Genomic DNA, 20,511 nt, shown 5'->3' with positions numbered 1-20,511 from the left:
TTTAGCTGATGATACAACATCAAAGACTGTTGTCCATGGCCAGGCCAGTCTCACATTTCTCTTGCAGACATGATAATATGAATGCTAACTATCTAAAGAAGGTTTTGCCAAATAGTTATTTTAAGTTATTAACAGTTAACATGTAAATTGTAATATCTTTAAGTAGATCAAGTTTGCTGATTGTCCTAACCCAACCACTTACTAATCATTATGCTGGCCAAAGAAACTGACTGGCACACTTTCTGACCCAACAAAATGGACTAAACTTGCAAACTCTTAAAAGCTAGCAGGTCAAATATTATTTTGATGCAGGTGGCATATTTTGAGGTGCGAACTGTTAATGACATACCTCATGATATTTATGTTACCGGTGTGTTTTGAAACAAAAGGCAATACTTATGTCTATGATTGGCCACAAGGATTCTCTCAAAAAAGCAATAAACAATGAAAACCAATCAATCATCAATAAGCAGTATTTATCATCTGTTGTATGCAGCAGTTAGAAGAGACTGAAAGAATCATACTTACAGTTTTTGGAAAATAATTACATGGATAAATGTTGATTTTCTCAAAGAATGAAATGTCTAATAAATAAAGCATTACAAAACCATACTCTTTTCAAAGTTAAGCTTTCATCATTTTTGATGTAGTCAAAGAGAAGTATTTTTTTATCTGTCCATCTTTTCTCTTTTAATAATCAATGCACTCTATTCTAAAGTCATCAGGTCAAATACTTTATTTCTTTCACATCTACATATCTAAGTGTATAAATCTTTCACATCTACATATCTAAGTGTATAAATCTTTCACATCTACATATCAAAGTGTATAAATCTTTCACATCTACATATCTAAGTGTATAAATCTTTCACATCTACATATCTAAGTGTGTAAATCTTTCACATCTACATATCTAAGTGTGTAAATCTTTCACATCTACATATCTAAGTGTGTAAATCTTTCACATCTACATATCTAAGTGTGTAAATCTTTCACATCTACATATCTAAGTGTATAAATCTTTCACATCTACATATCTAAGTGTATAAATCTTTCACATCTACATATCTAAGTGTATAAATCTTTCACATCTACATATCTAAGTGTGTAAATCTTTCACATCTACATATCTAAGTGTGTAAATCTTTCACATCTACATATCTAAGTGTGTAAATCTTTCACATCTACATATCTAAGTGTGTAAATCTTTCACATCTACATATCTAAGTGTGTAAATCTTTCACATCTACATATCTAAGTGTATAAATCTTTCACATCTACATATCTAAGTGTATAAATCTTTCACATCTACATATCTAAGTGTGTAAATCTTTCACATCTACATATCTAAGTGTGTAAATCTTTCACATCTACATATCTAAGTGTGTAAATCTTTCACATCTACATATCTAAGTGTGTAAATCTTTCACATCTACATATCTAAGTGTATAAATCTTTCACATCTACATATCTAAGTGTATAAATCTTTCACATCTACATACCTAAGTGTATAAATCTTTCACATCTACATACCTAAGTGTATAAATCTTTCACATCTACATATCTAAGTGTATAAATCTTTCACATCTACATATCTAAGTGTATAAATCTTTCACATCTACATACCTAAGTGTATAAATCTTTCACATCTACATACCTAAGTGTATAAATCTTTCACATCTACATACCTAAGTGTATAAATCTTTCACATCTACATACCTAAGTGTATAAATCTTTCACATCTACATATCTAAGTGTATAAATCTTTCACATCTACATATCTAAGTGTATAAATCTTTCACATCTACATATCTAAGTGTATAAATCTTTCACATCTACATATCTAAGTGTGTAAATCTTTCACATCTACATATCTAAGTGTGTAAATCTTTCACATCTACATATCTAAGTGTGTAAATCTTTCACATCTACATATCTAAGTGTGTAAATCTTTCACATCTACATATCTAAGTGTATAAATCTTTCACATCTACATATCTAAGTGTATAAATCTTTCACATCTACATACCTAAGTGTATAAATCTTTCACATCTACATATCTAAGTGTATAAATCTTTCACATCTACATATCTAAGTGTATAAATCTTTCACATAACTTTCATTGTCACCATAAACCATGTAGAATAAATCAACATGCCAAAGTTTATTTTCTTTTCTTAACTTTTGTTGTCATAATGTTATCCTATTTTTGCCTGAGCTCAAATCTCCCATGGGTAAATTCAGTTTTATGATAATGTTATCCTATTTTTGCCCGAGCTCAAATCTCCCATTGGTAAATTCAGTTTTGTGATAATGTTATCCTATTTTTGCCCGAGTTCAAATCTCCCATGAGTAAATTCAGTTTTGCAGTCAGCTGCCATTCATCACTGGAGATTCTTTTCATTTTTGTCTGAAATAGGAAACACATTTTTGGAGTTACTTCTGAATGCATCCAAATACATCTGCCTTTGGGAGATTTTCCTTTAGCCTAATAGCTAGGCGTATAAAAGATGTTTTCAGCTGGTTATTTTGCTTGCACATGTGCAGAATTTTTTTTGTATTTTTGTGAGGGGGGTATTGGACCTAAGGATTTCTTGTCCTGGCCAGTTTTTATACCAAATCTCAAACTTGTCCAACTTTTTGCAAAGGTTCACCTGTCCATGTGCAGTTTGTACCAATTTGCTTCAGATCTCAGTATCAAAAAGTCTAAAATTTAGACATAAACTCTGGTTCCAAAACCGGTAATTTTTGGCGAAGAAAATGTTTGATCTAAAAAATGTTTTTCCCACTGTATTTTGTAATGTGAGTAGAAAGTTCAAATAATCTGGTGTTATTGCAGAACTCTATCTGTCTACTTTTCAGTAATACCACCCACTTTGATATATCATACATGATGTTGGAGTTACAGAGCTCAGAGGGTACAACTACATGACATGTAAACATGGCACATGGGGTTAATGATTTAATTGATTTTTTGGGGGTAAATTTATTATATATGTCAGGGAATTGTTCTTTTCTTAATTTCTGTGCAATATTAATTCTCAAAAAAGGAATATTCAAAATTTGTGTGACATCTTCAAAATTCACCCATTAAATCATTCACCCCTGGAGATTTGTTTCATTTTTGCCTATGCTGATATTACTGAGCTTGGAAGTAGGGTACAACCCCATGATGGGTAAACATGGTGTACCTGGGCACAACTTCGTGATACATAAATGTGACATACAGGGTTACCATTACCATGTGTTAATGGGATTTTTAACACATTATGGTTATATCATGAAAAGGAAATGGGAGCAAAGTGCTGCTACCTTGGACATACCAAGGTAGTTCACATCTGGGTGGGTTTTGAACCTATGACCACTGGATCACATGTCCAGTGCTCTACCAGATGAGCTAATGTGGTTCTTATGTGTCCTGGAACAGACCCTGGCATGTTTAGTTATCCAGTCAGTCTGCCTATGTTTAATCTGTCCAGCCATGGATGGGGATTAGAAAATTCCAGTTATCACCTTTGTTATGAAAATGAGCCAAGTACCAAGGATGATTGAAATAAGCTAAAATTGATAAAATGTAAATTGTAGATAGACTGGTGTTTATTAATTATGTAGAAACTTGGCCTCTCTCATTGCTGAGGACAGGACAACCAATCTACCCATGTATCATATCATCAAGATAAACAAGATGGAAAAACCACAACATGTTTTGACAGGAATAAAGCTGGCACACAGCAGCAGCAATGTTTTTATTTTGGGTTTTACAAATGTCAAAATGTTAGATGATAAATTTTTATAACCTAAAACAAGAAAGGCTCCATCTTCAAGCTGACTGTACTGTAAGCCATGATGCATGCAAATGTAAATGTATGAATACCATGGGAGCCAGGTTTTCATAGTATAGAGTGTTGCTCTGATGTTGTTGTTGTAGGGTTTAATGCCATTTTTCAGCACAAGATAGGCTATACATGGCGGCCAGTATTAATGGTGGAGGAAGAACCCAGGAAATCCCCGGAAAGAACCACCGATCCTCGAGAAGCTACTGGCAAGCTTTCTCACATACCCACACTGGCCGAATCCGAGACTCGAACCTACGCAGACAGAGGTGAGATGGCAGTGATCCGTAACGGAGAGCGCTTTAGACCACTTGGCCACTCGGGGCCCCGAGTGTTGCTCTGATACAAGTTGTTAGGTTTAACTTCGGTATTGTTTCATGTGTTCTCTTTCCCCCAAGGTAATACAGTACATAAATTAATTTTCTATCCTTCTATTTATCACATAACAATGTGTTCCAATGAGGATTTCCTGGATAGTGATGCTTTAAATATTGATGAAAGGACAAGGTTGGAAAATAACCAATTCTGGCTCCAAATCTATGACAAATTAGAGTTTATAAAATCAATATATGTCCACACCAAAATCAATATATGTCCACTGCAACATATATACACATGATATAATGAAACACTGTGAAATGAACTGTTAATCTGGTTCCTAAATGTGTGTGTGTGTGTGTGCTTTACACCTATTGCACTCAATATCCCTCTGTCATAAAACTCATAAAATATTATAAAATTCATTGTTATTAAAATAAAGCAAGCTCTTCTCCAGCTTGATACATAAATAAAACAACTTTTTTCTACTGATATTCTGAACATTTAATTACTTAACTATATACTGTAGTAATATTCAGCTATATCTAATACAAACAATGTTTTTGCAGCACTTTTGTGACAAAATTGATTAAAATATACATCAAACTGTATTTGGGGTGATTCTGAAACCAAGTCAGTGATAAGCAAGTGATTAACAATGAAAACAAATATACATGTAGGTGTTGGAGGTAATCGTCTGTAATTAATGAAAACAAGAGTCCCTTGCAGGGACTGACATTCTACTAACCAAATGAAATTTCCAGGGATTCAAGATAATTTTGGGGAATTATTTACACCAAGTTTTATGGTTTGTAACCGTCTAAACCTCTTCACTCAATAATTTTTTGTGCAATCTATTTTCAGATGTCCTTTTATAGCAGATAAAAATATATACATGTATTATAAACACAAATTCATAGTAATTATATTTTTTAAAAATCGTGTTTTATAGAGAAATTGTCTTTTTAAATAGTAATGGTAGTTAAATTGCTGTTGTTGTATTACTGGTATTAAAACAGCTTTTATAAGAAGTTCTTAATTTGTGTGACTCTATGATTTTAAATTATGCAACAGAAAAAGTAAAACCAAGTTTAATAAAGTTCAACAAATAATTTATTTGCAAAGAATACAAAATGAAAATTTAAATGGAATCTAGAATATTGTGAATTTAATCCCGATAGTCCAGGGTTTTGTTCCAAAAGAAAAAGCAATGTTCCAAACTCAAATCCAAGTAAACAAGTTGTTTACAAATGATTATTGTCTTTAAAAAATAATTTACAGTCATGGACAAAAGTTAGCAGGGTAATGTTATTAACAAGCGACCCTTACAATATACAATCATGGACAAAAGTTAAACACACTATAGAGGGGGCCCCGAGTGGCTGAGTGATCTAAAGCGCTCTCCGTTACGGATCACTGCCATCTCACCTCTGTATGCGTGGGTTCGAGTCTAGGATTTGGCCAATGTGGGTATGTGAGAAAGCTTGCCAGTAGCTTCTCATGGGTCGGTGGTTCTTCCTGGGTTCTTCCTCCACCATTAATACTGGCCGCCATGCATAGCCTATCGTGTGCTGAAAAATGGCATTAAACCCCACAACAGCAACAACAACAACACACTATAGATATACACAATAATATAAAACAAATTTATCTGCTTTTTTCATCCAATATTTTTCTATGAATTAAGGCTCCATTATAATAATTCTGTTTATTACTTAGGGGCCCCGAATGGCCAAGTGGTCTAAAGTGCTCTCCGTTACGGTTCACTGCCATCTCACCTCTGTCTGCATGGGTTCGAGTCTCGGATTCGGCCAATATGGGTATGTAAGAAAGCTTGCCAGTAGCTTCTCGTGGGTTGGTGGTTCTTTCCGGGTTTTTCCCATGTTCTTCCTCCACCATTAATACTGGCCGCCATGTATAGGGCCAGTAGCTTCTCGTGGGTCGGTGGTTCTTTCCGGGATTTTCCCGGGTTCTTCCTCCACCATTAATACTGGCCGCCATGTATAGTCTTTCATGTGTTGAAAAATGGCGTTAAACCCTACAACAACAACAAAAACTGTTTATTACTTACAGGTGTTATTAACAGAGCAAAGAGCCATTTGATCACATGACACCATTATTTACAATGATATTGAATTAAAGTTCTGTTTTAAAGCATATTTACCAAGCAGACACAAGTCAACAACATAGAATAGCGAACAGTATTTAAAGCTATATTTCATTGTCAATAATAAATTTTTTTAGAATGAAACAGAATGTCATAAGAAACTTGATTTAGTTCATTTGAGGTCAAACCGTCAAAATATCATTTAGCATTTCATGCTAAACCAGGCTTACCTTAGCAGATGAATCTCAGATGATGTATTGAATATAATTCAAACCATACAATGTGATTACTGACCACTACCAATATGAACTGTCAATCTTCTAAACAGCTCATTCATAATTTCCATACTCAGAGCATAAATATCTCAAGGGTTAACATTTTTCGACAACATCACACTGCCTTCATCAGTGACTAATGTTTATCATGTGACCTTTTATGGTCATGTGATACAAGGAAATCTGGGGTTGCCAGGCAGATCTGATTAATACAGCAAACTCATTCCCGAGATTGTTTCTTATCTTAAGCTGCTGAAACTATCTCTGATATTTCTGAGTGATAAGATTTTCAAATTAGCCACTGTGGCAGCCATATTGGCTATAAAATCAGAACTGGCACAATCCTCATTCAAGACCAACTAAATATCACAATTAGTCTTCCAGTGAACATGTTCCCAAAGAGTGTTGGGGTGTTTTGTGACTAAACAATTTTTTTTTGACATCCCAAGGAGGCTCAGTGAATGTGACAGAAAAGGTCAAGAAAATGACTCAAAATTCAAATCTGATTCAAAGAAAATAACTTCTCTGTTGTCTTAAAGCATTTAATACACTTATAAAACTAAATAAAGTCAAATATTACCACTACAGATATACATATAAACACATAATCACAAATACAGTGACATTAAAATTAAACAAATACATCAGATTTCTGTCATTAAATACTATTGAAAAGTGAAATATAGTCTTCATAAGCTGCAGTTTTTGCTGTTCAGTAGGTAGTGTGAAGGTCATGCACGTTTCATTTGTGTTCATCTTTGCACTGATTGGAAAATGGATGGTACTTATGTTTAAACTTCCTTGCTGGATTCTATGAGTGAATCCTGGTCAGCATTGAGTTGTTCCTGCTGGCCATACTACTTGCATTGTCAGAACTGTATCCAGCACAGTCTGACCACATGATATGCTTGTTCCTATGGAAAAAAGAAAATATGAACTACATATGGGTCCAACCATTTCATTGGCAGTGGGGTGGGAGTGTAAAGCAAAATTCTGGACCTTACAGCAGTTAATACACCTATAATAAATACCTCTGTCTAGTATGGGTGTTAACACAATACAATCTTTTACCAACTCAAATCAACTTTGGCAATATAAGCATGTACTTATTAATGTTTTTCAATCAGTCTATTTCATAGATAAAATCATCCTTAAAAGCATGGGTCAATTAATAGTTGATATTTTAATAGGATTAAAATAACAAATAATAATAAAAGGAACTAACCTTATTGTTCAATTCAGCATATCTAATATGTTCTGGTTTGTCTCAATGTTACATACAGGTGGTGCTGCTATGTCAATGGATGTCATACACTCCAGAATGTCTGATGTTGATATGGTGTTTGCACTATGTGCCAAGAATGAAATGCTTCCCCATACGGATGTGTTTCACAAAGTCTGTGTAGGTTTGAGTCTCGGATTCAGCCAATGTTGGTATATGAGAAAGCTTGCCAGTAGCTTCTCGAGGGTCGGTGGTTCTTTCCGGGGATTTCCTGGGTTCTTCCTCCACCATTAATACTGGCCGCCATGTATAGCCTATCGTGTGCTGAAAAATGGCGTCAAACCCTACAACAACAACAAGAAAGTAAAACTCCATCAGCCAGGAATTCTGAAATTTAGTTTTGACGGGCTTTGTTCGCTTTGCTGGTGGCTGAATGATTCTGTGTTTTAACATTTTACCTTAAAAGATGAATCACACTTGGATGCTACAGAAATTATCATATTTTGCAGTTTCTTTATGGAGTAAAATCCTATGATAAAGAAACGTTGCCACTGTTAAAAATTTGCCAATAATGGATTAGAAGCAGAGTTATATCAAATCTGAGGGTTTTTAATATAGCCTTTTTTTCAAGGTGTTAAATTTATTTTTGAGGTTCAAGACACAAAGCTGTTACAAGATTATCTCCATTATAAGCATAACATAAAAAAATTTGAGGTTGGATCAAACAGACTTTGAACTGTGCAAAGATTGAAGTGAACATAATGCTAATATAGATCTATCAAATGAATGATAGAATAAAATAACTGCATGTTTTAATTTGCATGATTCATGCACTTTCTTGACTGGTAGGATTACCTAACAAATAATGGGTGCAAAAAAAAGCATTTTTTGTATGGGATCAGGGCAGAGCTGTTCATCACATTTTCAAATTTTATAAGGTTTTTTAAATATAAATTTAGGTTTCCTTGGTTCTTTCGGGTCCTTTTTAGGTTTCTAAGGTCAAAATGAAATTTTAGATTTTTCTACATTTTTTTAGATCAAACTTCTAACCTTGCAATAATCTTTAATAAAGATAGTTTAACTATCCTCATTCAAGGCAGTATTGTGTAATATCTTATTTTCTTTAACACTCATATCTTTGATAACCAGACTTTAAATGAATTGATTTATTCCACTTTGTGAACATTATCTATGCAAATTAGCCTAATGTTCTCCCAAATGTCAGTCTTCAAAGGACTTAACACACCACTCTAGCTACTGTCAGCCAATTGATATGTGAAATGGTCATTATTTACACCTGACCACCTTAATATTAAATTGCCTCTATGACATATAGCTGTATACAGTGCCTCAACTGATGTGGTAATTTATTTTCTTTGAAGATTACAGCAAATCACATTTTTCAAAACACATCCATGTCAGGTGTAAAACAGCATGTTATCATCATGTTATGACGAGTATGCAAGCTGATAAGATTTTTCATTCAAGAGAAGCACAAATAATAAGATTTACAAGATGGCTGCTAAGGTGATCATACTGAATGGAAGATTTGCACAGTTTTCATTTACTATAAACAAGACATTAATATAAAATTTATGGTGAAAACCTCAGGCTGGTATGACTTTCCAGTCATGAGGAGTAACAATAACAAGATCTGAAAGATTGTTGCTGTGGTGGCCATATTGGATGTCAGATCTGCACCATTTCATTTAGAAACAACCATATATAAAAAGTCTTTTATATGCCCATTGTTGATATGACCATTCATTCTTCTGGAGTAGCGATAGAAAGATAAGATTTTCAAGATGGCCACTAGGTGACCATATTGGATGTCCAAGCAAAATCATATTCATTTAGGACAAACTAGGCATAATGAAAAATTGTCTAGTAAAGAACCCTACTGACACAAGTCGAAGGCAATAATCTGCTTCACTCCTTTGTCACCTGTGGCTGCATGAGCAGAGATATGCGAATTTTTCATGAAAATGCATGAACAATAAGCCAACCTCCCCAAAAAAAAGTTTTTCAGCTGACCATCCCTGTTTTTTTGTTGCCAACCTAGTACTCACCCACCCACATCAGTAAAAAAAAATTCTTTAAAAGAATTTCCAAAATTCATTTGTAGAATGTCTCAATTTTAAAAATAAAAATAAAAAGAATATAACAAAATTCCCGAAATTAATATGTGCAATTTACTGAGCCACTTTAGACCCCAGTCACTTTAAGCGCTTAGTATGTTATATATTTTAATCCTTATAATATATATAGTGTTAAAGAAAACTAACCTACCATTGTGCCCTAATTTTAAAACCAGTGCAATAGGAAACAGACATTTTTTTTGCCTTTTATTCATGATAAATGAAGAAAACTACACAGTCTGGCCATAGGTGATATAGTCAAGAAAACTACACAGTCTGGCCATAGGTGATAAAGTCAAGAAAACTACACAGTCTGGCCATAGGTGATATAGTCAAGAAAACTACACAGTCTGGTCATAGGTGATATAGTCAAGAAAACTACACAGTCTGGCCATAGGTGATATAGTCAAGAAAACTACACAGTCTGGCCATAGGTGATATAGTCAAGAAAACTACACAGTCTGGCCATAGGTGATATAGTCAAGAAGCAGATTATCACTATAGCTTGCAACAATGAAAAACACCATGTCTGTGTGATTTCCATTCAGGAAGATAAGCAGTAAAATTTCTGAAAACAGCTGCTATGGTGGCCATCAGACTGGCACCACCTTCAATTTGACCCAACTTGACATCACAAGAAATCTTTTGTTACCCTGCCTCCCACTGCTAATATAATCATCCATTCAGAAGTAATGACAACAAGATTTTAGGACACAGCAGCAATACTGAAGGTCCAAGTGGAAAAATTTTCATTTAGAACCATCTAAATATCATAAGCAGTCTTCTAAGTCAATATGATTTTAAGTTCAGAAGAAGTAATGATATGTGTTCAGCATGCATTACTCCGATATTCTTCTCCTTAAGTTTGTAAGCAGTGTTGTTTGTCCTTTTTCTGATCTGAAACATTTTGAAGGTTGAAAAGATCTATCTGCTTTAAGATTTTTCACCATATAACATTCATAATCAAAATATTACACCATTTCCATATATGGTATCTGGAGATGTTATTACGCTGTAACAACAAATTACAATCTTTCGGTATATGGCATCTTGAAGTGTTATTACATAATGCAATATCAAAATATTACTCTCTCCTTACATGGCACATTGAGGTGTTATTCCATGTCGTAATATAACAAATACTACACCCTTTCCTTATATGACACCATGAAGTATACTGTACAACATAGGATCAAAATATTACACCCTTTTCTTATATGACATCATGGAGTGTTAGTACATGATGCAATATGAAAATATTACTCGATCCTTACATCATAAGGCATTATTACATGATATCAAAATATTATATCCATTCCTTACATTGCACCTTAAGGTGTTAACCCATGAGGCAATATAAAAAATATTATGTCCTTTCCTAACACGACATCATGAGGAGTTATTACATGATATAACAACAAAAATATTATACCCTTTCCTTATGTGACATTATGAGGTATATTCTATGATATCAGATCAAAATTTTACACCCTCTCCTTATATGACATTATAGGGTGTTATAACATGATATAATATCAAAATATTGCACCCTTTCTTTATATGACATACTGAGGTATTCATACATAATGCAATATCAAAACAACAGTATACCAGTCTATTAACTAAATAACACAGGAGTCATGTTATAGAAGAACACAATTTGTTTACTCACATGAGCATTTGCATCAGGAAATTTAGATTCTGGTCTGTTGGTGATGCTGTCAAGAGGCTGTCGGAAAGGGGAAATATACTGTAGTGGACTGTTGGTCTCAGAATGGCTAAACCTCTTCTGAAACATAAAGAAATTTATTTTAAAAATTATATTGCAACATACTGTGCACTAAAAGCTGTCTTGCTAGGTACTCAGCATTAAGAGGTTAGTGTTAGGACTGGTCTGCCTGGTGTCAGGATAATGAGCTCTCTGTCTGCAGCATGATTCCCCAGTGCTAGACATCACTATAAAATGTCACATTGCAGACATCGTAGCGATATGACTGAAAAATTGTTAAAGCTACCTTAAAAATCCAAATCACACAAACACACACACACACATTCCTGATACAAATCCAGGTCATCTGTACAACTTACAACCATGAACAAAAATTACAAAATGAAATAAAATCATGTACCAGGAGTCACTCACACTCACTCTCACACAAGACACAACAAAATTTCAGAACCAGGGATGAGGGTCATGTGTTCATTTCAAGAATATTCCTTTAGCAGCCAACCAATCAATAATCAGGTAACCAGAATTTCCAAGAGTGAAACCAATAATCTGAAATCAAATCCCATCAAATTTGTCAATAAGATTACTTCTACACCTTCCAAGGTCAAATGGCCACCAAGACATGTTTACCCAAATTAAAATTTTACCCAAATTAAAAATTAAAACATTATCATGCAACTATATAATGTGTTTACAAATATTACCCTTGCAAACTACCAATCTGATTAAAATCAGATCTCCGCTGTTATACATGAAGATCTGACAGCAACTGCTTAGGGGTCATGTTCTGGTAGCCTATGTTACCACCATAATCTCTAATTTTATCAACCAATCATATGAAGTCTAATTACTTCGCATTTGGAGACAGAGCACTGTGGATGAAGAACACGAATATGTACCGAAGGATTTGATTCATGTTAAGATTTTTTAAAGCTGCATCTCCACTGGCTAATTCAAAGGTCAACAGAACATGACCCTTAAACAGTCATCGTCAGATCTTCATGTCAGACAGCAGAGATCTGATTTTAATTAGATGACAATCTACAATTATGAATAAAAAATGAAACACATAATATAGATATACATAACAACATAAACATCAGGGAAACTTTTTAATGAAAAAGAAAACAGGTATCATAATAAAAAAAACATGTACTGAATGGAAATATACACATCAATTCAACTATACTGCAAGTCAAAATGAAAACTTTTCTTGGTACTATCGTTGACTATATGCATACTGTGTACAGTTCCTCAACTGATGTCATATGATTATGAGTATCAGGGTGTTTAAAAAAAAAGCTGTTAGGGGTAATTAAAAACCCATAACATCCAATCTGTAACAAACTGAAATTACCATTTGTAGCAAATAACTTTCTAATCAATTTTTAATTTTATGGAATGAACCAACCAGACGTGGAAAGTTTGCTGTCAGCAGATGTATTTATGACATTAATTCAGGTTCTGATATTCCTGCAATGACAGAGACTGAAAAGTGCCACAATCCAAACAATCTATTTTGCTGGAATGCACAGCATATCTAGAATGTAAAATGAAGCCAGATCAAGAATCCTTGTTGGTTGGATAAGATATTTATTAAGGACATTGGACCATTTATGCTATGCCTAAAGAGAGGAGTTCTGTCATGAAAGATGGTCATGAACTAATGCAGCTCATAGTCCCAGAACCTCAAAGAAAGGAGGCTCTACATTACCAGCATAATCACCATGTTCCAAAAAGCCAAGGTAGGACACTGGACCTTTTGAATGACAAATTCTATGAGCCATGCATGATCAAATATGTCAAGAACTGTACACAGAAGTGCTGACTGACACTGTCAACTCAAGAAATCATCAGCAAAATTGTTCAAGCATCACTTGTTAAAACCGTAACCACACCACCAACGGAACTGGTATGCACTGATTTTCTGACACTCTAACTGTCCAAAGCAGGCCCAATTTTTGGGGTTACCACATACCTTTTCCTAGTAAGTTGGATTACAATGATGCAAAATCAATTAAATGTGCAGCCTAAAGATCTGCCTGTTATTCCTGATGGGTGATAATATTAATGTAAGATCTAAAGTATTTGCACACCCTCCCATTTGCCTGCACCCTGCTATTAATTTTATAATAAAAGGCATCAATGATGTAAAAAAATGTTCAAAACTTGGACATTTCATTCACTGATTTATTAGTTCTAACCTGACTGTTGCCAGAGGTTCCAAACATTGTCAGCTTGATGGTGTTTAAAATCAAATGGGAGTTTCTTTAATAATATGGGACACTCCATGTTTAAAATAAAAGATGTGATGAAGTTCATCGTATTTGATAATCTCACCTTAAATTCTGGAGTTACATCTCTTTGAACACATATACAATATGTCTTCCTTTTTATTTCTTCAATTTGTTTTAGAAATATAAAAACAAGACACTGCAAATAGTGGATGCAGATGACAAAGTTTTTGTTGAACTGGGCTGTTCTAGAAACCAGAAAAGGACATTGAGCAGTCCGTCTGCTTGTTTACATCAAGAGCTTCAGAATGCTTTGAAATGCCAATAAGTCAACAGTGTCAGGGACCCCTTGGTGACAGTCGGGTTACAGATGGGATGGTGTGAAAACACTATAATACCTACTTGGAATGAACCATAATAATCCCACTTCCTGTCAGACTGTGATTCAGATCTCTCATTTTATACTGCATTAGCAGCTCAGTCAATACTTTTCATGCTAAAATTCATTCTCAGATACAAATGCTGACCTTGAACTGATGGCAGATTGTGTAATGGCAGATTATCTCTGCTGTTTGCAGTTGGATGTATGTTAAACATGGGTAAATACAGCAACCATTCTGCACCCCAACCTCGGACATGAAAATCTGAATAATACCTGGAATTTTTTGGTGTCAGGTGTGTAGGATTCATCAGTAACACAGTCAGACTTTCTCTTCTGAAGCATTACCCCACGCTGGCTGGGAGCCTGACTTCTACGCTGAAAAGATAAATACACATGGATTTCAGTTGCATTTTTATGCAATCTGATCATGATTCATAGTTATATAATTTACACAGCAATACAAGATCCAGCATTTTATACCATAAAGTGCATGGGCCAAAGTAAAAGGTATTTTGAAGAACATTCTCTTTTGTCTGATGCTATCTGGACTTTCTTTATTTCACATATTAGGGCTTAGGATCATGGTATAAGTGCTCTCTAATTTAGCTCTCAATTTAATATTGTATATCTTCAGGGTCACCTTTGAAGGTCAGCTACAGCAAGCAATGAGATATTCACTGTTTTTAAATGGCAGTGTCACTTGTAAACAATATCATTATCATTTTTACAAGACAACCTTTTAAACAAAATTAAAGTAAACTTCCCAATAGGTGAAGCAACAGAAAAAGCAGGTTCCAATATTTGGTACCTCCACAAACTGTATTGCTTGCCAGAATGCAAATCTTAAATCCTGCATTATCCCTAATAATGTAAGATTCATAACAAATGTATCAACGAATACAAATGTCTTATTTTATTTTGAGGTAAATCACAAGATATACTACATTAGCAGCAGAAGACACCATTTGGCTTCTTTAATTTAGTCAATCCAAACAGTATATTTTTGTAAATTTTAGATTCCTTCTGTTTAAACTTTAGCAACATAGCATAAATTAAAATGTAATGTATTAACTTCACTTTCTTATCTGCAATTTGTATTAAGTATAGGAAAGTCCCAGATTTCTATTTAAAAATACTGACAGTCTTCACCCAAATCTATTTTCAAAATATCAATTAATGTTGCACTTCCTGTAACAATATAAAATGTAATAATCAATAAGTAAAACAATCTCTGAACAAAGTAGAGTTTTTTCCATTAAATCCTGATAAAATTGTTTTATCTAACGTCAATTGTTTTTAAATGCTGTATATCCCATTGTAAAATAACTTTATTTGCACAGGAAACCCAAAAAATTATTGGGATCTGAAACAAAAATTAAAAGGCTCAATATCAAATTTGAGAATAGTTTTTAGAATTAAAAAAAAATTCTGCAATAAAAACCAACCATTCATTATAGTAGTACAGATGGTCTAGTAGTCTATTTAAGCAATCATGTCGTCATTTGAATATGTAGTATACAGCAGACTATCCGCTAGTGACTGAGTGGTTTAAAGCACTCGCCTTTATTGATCATTGCCATCTTGCCCATATCCACATTTGTTTGAGTTTCAGACAGAAGATTCCCTTGGGCCGGTGGTTCTCACTGGGGTTTCCCGGATTCTCCCCCCATCAGTAATAATGGCCACCATGTATAGCCTATCATGCATTGAAAAATGGCATTAAATCCAAAACAACAACAACACTTTTATCAAAGTTTGATGCATCAGCAACAAAGAAAATGAAAAAAAAGGGGGAGACATTTAACTATAAATGAACGGTTTCATTTAAAATTAAGTAAAGTTTAAGAACCAATTTACCCTACCCACTAAATATCTAAAAACTTCTTCACAGCAAATTATTGAATGTTTTTTGGATAATATAATTTCAGAGAAATGCATGTTACAAAAAAGTAATTATAGAAAAAATCAATAAAGGTAATCATGTGAAAATAACACTGATTCCATTTTTATGAGACAATGTGATTTTTTACCACAATTATGCTCAATTTGTGCTTGCTGATCAATTAACTCCTCCTTTCACCAGGATAACTTTCTTCACTATATTTTCAAATTCCTAACTACAATAATTCCATGATCTGCAAGACCGAGACATTTGTAAGCAAGAATAAAAAGCTATCAATTATTTGTTTGTAAAGCAGACAGTAAACCAGAAGTATGGGGCTCCAGGTGGCTGAGTGGTCTAAAGAGCTCGCCTTACTGATTGCTTCTATCTCACACACTGTCTGTGTGCGTTTACATCTCAGGCTCAGCTAATATGAGAAGGCTTGAAACAAACTTCCGGTGGGTTAGTGGTTTTTACCAGGGTATTCCTGGGTTCTTTATCCACCAATTATAATGGCCGCTATGTATAGCATATCATGTGCTGAAAAATGGTGTTAAACCCATAATGACAACAACAAACCAGAAGTAAAGTTGACTAATTTGTTCCCTGCTGTCACCTATCGAATTGAAAAGAATGCTACTGACCATATCCCCTTGTTATTTTCTGCATCTGAGCAAGATATTTTGGAAATTTAAAGTTAAAGAAAGTTAAAGAACCATTTTCAAATTTTTTATATCATTGTATTTTTCCTCATACAGAAAGAAATGTGTGTGATTGAGATTTTTAATGTAACTTTAACAATTGTAGTCATATTGCTATGATGTCTGCAGTGTGGCAGTTGAAAGTCACCAGACTGACAAATCATAACACTAACCTCATAATGCTGAGCGCAAAGCGAGGCAGCTGCTAGTATAATTTTTACAAGTCTTTGGTATAACTCAGTCGGGGTTCAATCCTGCAACCTCCCACAACCAAAGCAGATGCTCTAACCATTTAAGCCACCGAAATGGTACTGTAAGAAATACATTTTTGTTTGTATTATTTTATCTCAATGTCTGACATAGCAAAATCAACATACATTTAACTTTGGTACACTCCAAAAGTACTGAACAATGTAGTAACACCTTTTCTCCCACTTTTAAGTTTAAATAACACTTTGTATGTTGTTTTGAATTATAAAACTTTTGTATACAGACTTTATATCTACTACTGATATAAAAATATGAAAATGTACAATCAATTCCATGTATAAAGATCCACTAAGCACTATCTAGTTATTATATTTATCAGAATGTGGTCTTCATATACATGTACATTTAAGTATGTACTGAGTTATGTGTAACTTTTGAACATGGCCTTAAGACACAGGTAGTCACAAAGCAAGTTTGAACACCTGTGTACTACAAATAAAGTGGACAATCTAAGCTTTCTTACTAATGTACATGTACTGCAAAAACTCTATATACTTGCATATAAAGTCAAGTCCAACTGCATCAACACAGACCTTCGTATGCTCTCACATAATGCAATAGCTGATCAGGGTCAATGTTGTTTGTTCTACTGGTTATACATAATTACATCTAAATGCATAGACCCAGATATGCTGGCAATGGCAGGTCTCAATATGCGCAGTCTGCAGTTGGACCCATGCGATTATGCATGGTTAAGAAAACTGTAAATATTTCATGGAAATAAGGAAATGAGAAAATACAATCTAAACTCATTAGATACAAAGCTAATGCCATTAAAAAAACACTGCATAAACAGGCTTGTTTTGAAGTATGATTCAATCTGAAATAATTTTCAGTAAATTAATATCATTTTGAGTAATAGGACAGACATAACTGTCTGATAAACAAGACTAGATTTTGTCTCCATCTTAACATTACAGACCTCAACCTCAAACACTGGTAATTACTCCTAGGTTTTGAGCTTGTGGCACAATAAACACAGTGTTGCTATGATACAATGAATCAGGAGCCAGAGATTTTCAGATGTTTATAGAAGTACATCTGGAAGGGTCAAGATAATGTGGTTTCTTTTTTTTTCTTTATTAATTATTGTATTATTCTAAAGCATGTTTTGTGAGATGCACAAAACAAACTTGATATACAAGACTGAGCTTTTAAATAATACATTAGTGATGCATGTTGCTATGTGTCTGTCTATACTAATGTATAAGTCAAGTCAAACTCCAAAACAACCAAGATCCTGATCTGCCATAGTATAATACGGCTGCAAATCAGGATCTATGTTGTTTGTTCTACTGATTACTCCTAACAAACTGCACAGACCCAGATCTGCTGGCACATTATGCAATGGCAGATCTGGGTCTGTACACTTTGCAGTTGAGCCTGACTTATAAGCAGGTATATACAGTAGCGACCAAGACTAATTCAATATCAGCACTCCATTATGTGACTCTGTTTGAGTCAGCATTTTCACAGTAGCCAAGCATTATCATTTAGAACATGCATGGAACATACCGAACTTGTTCTGATAACACCATTTTTATTTATCAAATGTTCATAAAACATGGACTGTGATTACGGCAGAAGTAATACATTGGTAACTTTATTTTCAATGTTTATAACCAAACTGTTTTTCATGATCTGAATGCAGTAAAATAATTCTCATATTTTTAAACAATCTGTTTGCAAAAACTACACATGCAGCTTATCAAAAGCTGTTTTAGTTTGTCGTTAATAAATAATCATCTGGTTTTTTTTTAAATTATCTTAGAACAAGTCCACAAGCAATTTTAAGGTCAGTGTTTTTTTAGTTTAAATTATGCATCTCCTTTTACTTGAATCTACCAGTAAAAGGAATTTTCATGTCTAACTTGGGAAATTATTTCGTCTTGCATAAGCATCTGTTCTTCCATCTGTCTGTCACTAGGCTTCATAAACTTATGAGTGGAAATCCATGAAACTTTGTGTTATGTTACCTGAGAGGTAATCATCTGAAAGATGAAAGCCATCCTACCCCTGGGTCCCTAACTGAGGCAATCTGATTAGAATCAGATCTCCAGTGCCATACATGAAGATCTGACAGCGACCACTTATAGGTCATGTTCTGGTGACCTATGTTATTATCATAATCATTAATTTTATCAGCCAGTCAGATGAACTCTTGTATCTTCACATTTGGGAGACAGAGCAGCATGGTTTAAAAGCATCAATGTGTGCTGAATGATTGGATACACTTCAGATTTCTGAAAGCTGCATTTCCACTGGCTAATTCAAAGGTCACCAGAACATGACCCATAAATGGTCACTCTCAGATCTTTACATAGGACAGTGGAGAGCTGGTTTTAATCCGACTGTTAAAATGGATCACAGGTCAAATGTATCACAATTTAAAATACAAAGAAATACTTCCTGACCAAACTTTGCATATAGTGATTGAAGAAAGACATATATATATATATATGGTAAATTCTGCATTATGATCCCTAGGACACATACTGGGTGTGAGGTTAAGTTCCTTGGCAGGATGGGGTGGTGGTGTGTGTGAGTGTGATTTTGATTTTAAACATATCTTTTAACAATTTTTCAGTCATATCGCTATGATGTCTGCAGTATGGCAGTTTATAATGATGTCTAGCACTGTGGCATCATGCCAGACATGTAGCATGTTGTCCCACCCAGTCACATTATCCTGACACTGGGCCAACCAGTCCTAACACTAACCTCTTAATGCTGAGCGCCAAGCGAGGCAGCTGTTAGTACCATTTTTGTAAGTCTTTGGTATGACTCGGCCAGAGATCGAACCCACGACCTCCCGCATCCGAGGTGGATGCTCTTACCACTAGGCCACCGGAGCGGTGACAAATTCTTTTTTTATTGTCAGAAAATTTCTAGGACTAGTGTCCAAGCAACTGGAGGATCCATATGTCAGCTAATGATGGTATAAAATATGTAAGTGGCTATAAAGAAAAGCATTAATTTTTATATATTTATACTTAAGGCCAAAAATATAATATATAAATCTAAAATAATGTGATACAGTAAAACCTGTCTTGAAAGACCAGTTATGTGAGACCACCTGTCTTGAGAGACCTTATTCTTAATGCATAGATTTATTGATTATATAGTATGACACGTTATGAGAGACCACCTGTCTTGAGAGACCATAACTTTTTGGCAGAAGAGGTGGTCTTTCAAGTCAGGTTCTATTGTACTAATACATGAAATGCCATAAATGAAGAAAAAACATGTGATAACATCAGAAATAATAAATATTTTAGTTTTTTTAAATGCAGCAATACCTTTTTCATGTGTAGACAATTTTTAAGTTTTATTGGACAATAGGCTTACTGTTGTGCATCAAAAAGCCATATCGATACCTACTGGGTCTTTAAGCTCAAGACAGCAAATTTATTTCAAACA

The 20,511-nt window shown here is 34.2% G+C and overlaps 1 protein-coding gene across 1 annotated transcript in view; it reads right to left on the bottom strand.

Annotated features, from left to right (window-relative positions):
- The window catches only part of LOC149806447 (DNA repair and recombination protein RAD54-like), a 115,068-nt gene that overhangs the window by 91,170 nt on the left and 3,387 nt on the right, over positions 1 to 20,511 (bottom strand). Inside the window, exons 2-3 of the mRNA XM_089953445.1 lie at positions 14,512 to 14,613; positions 11,566 to 11,682 (exon numbers count right to left, since the gene is read on the bottom strand). Coding sequence (XP_089809571.1) covers positions 11,566 to 11,682; positions 14,512 to 14,613 — 219 coding nt within the window. The remainder of the gene's footprint in view (positions 1 to 11,565; positions 11,683 to 14,511; positions 14,614 to 20,511) is intronic.

This window comes from Sinohyriopsis cumingii, chromosome 1 (genome assembly GCF_028554795.1).
Source record: "Sinohyriopsis cumingii isolate HCF-2022 chromosome 1, ASM2855479v2, whole genome shotgun sequence".
NCBI classification, from domain to species: Eukaryota; Metazoa; Mollusca; class Bivalvia; order Unionida; family Unionidae; genus Sinohyriopsis; species Sinohyriopsis cumingii.
Note: the sequence above shows the minus strand (reverse complement) of the source record. Positions and strands in the feature narration are given on the sequence as shown.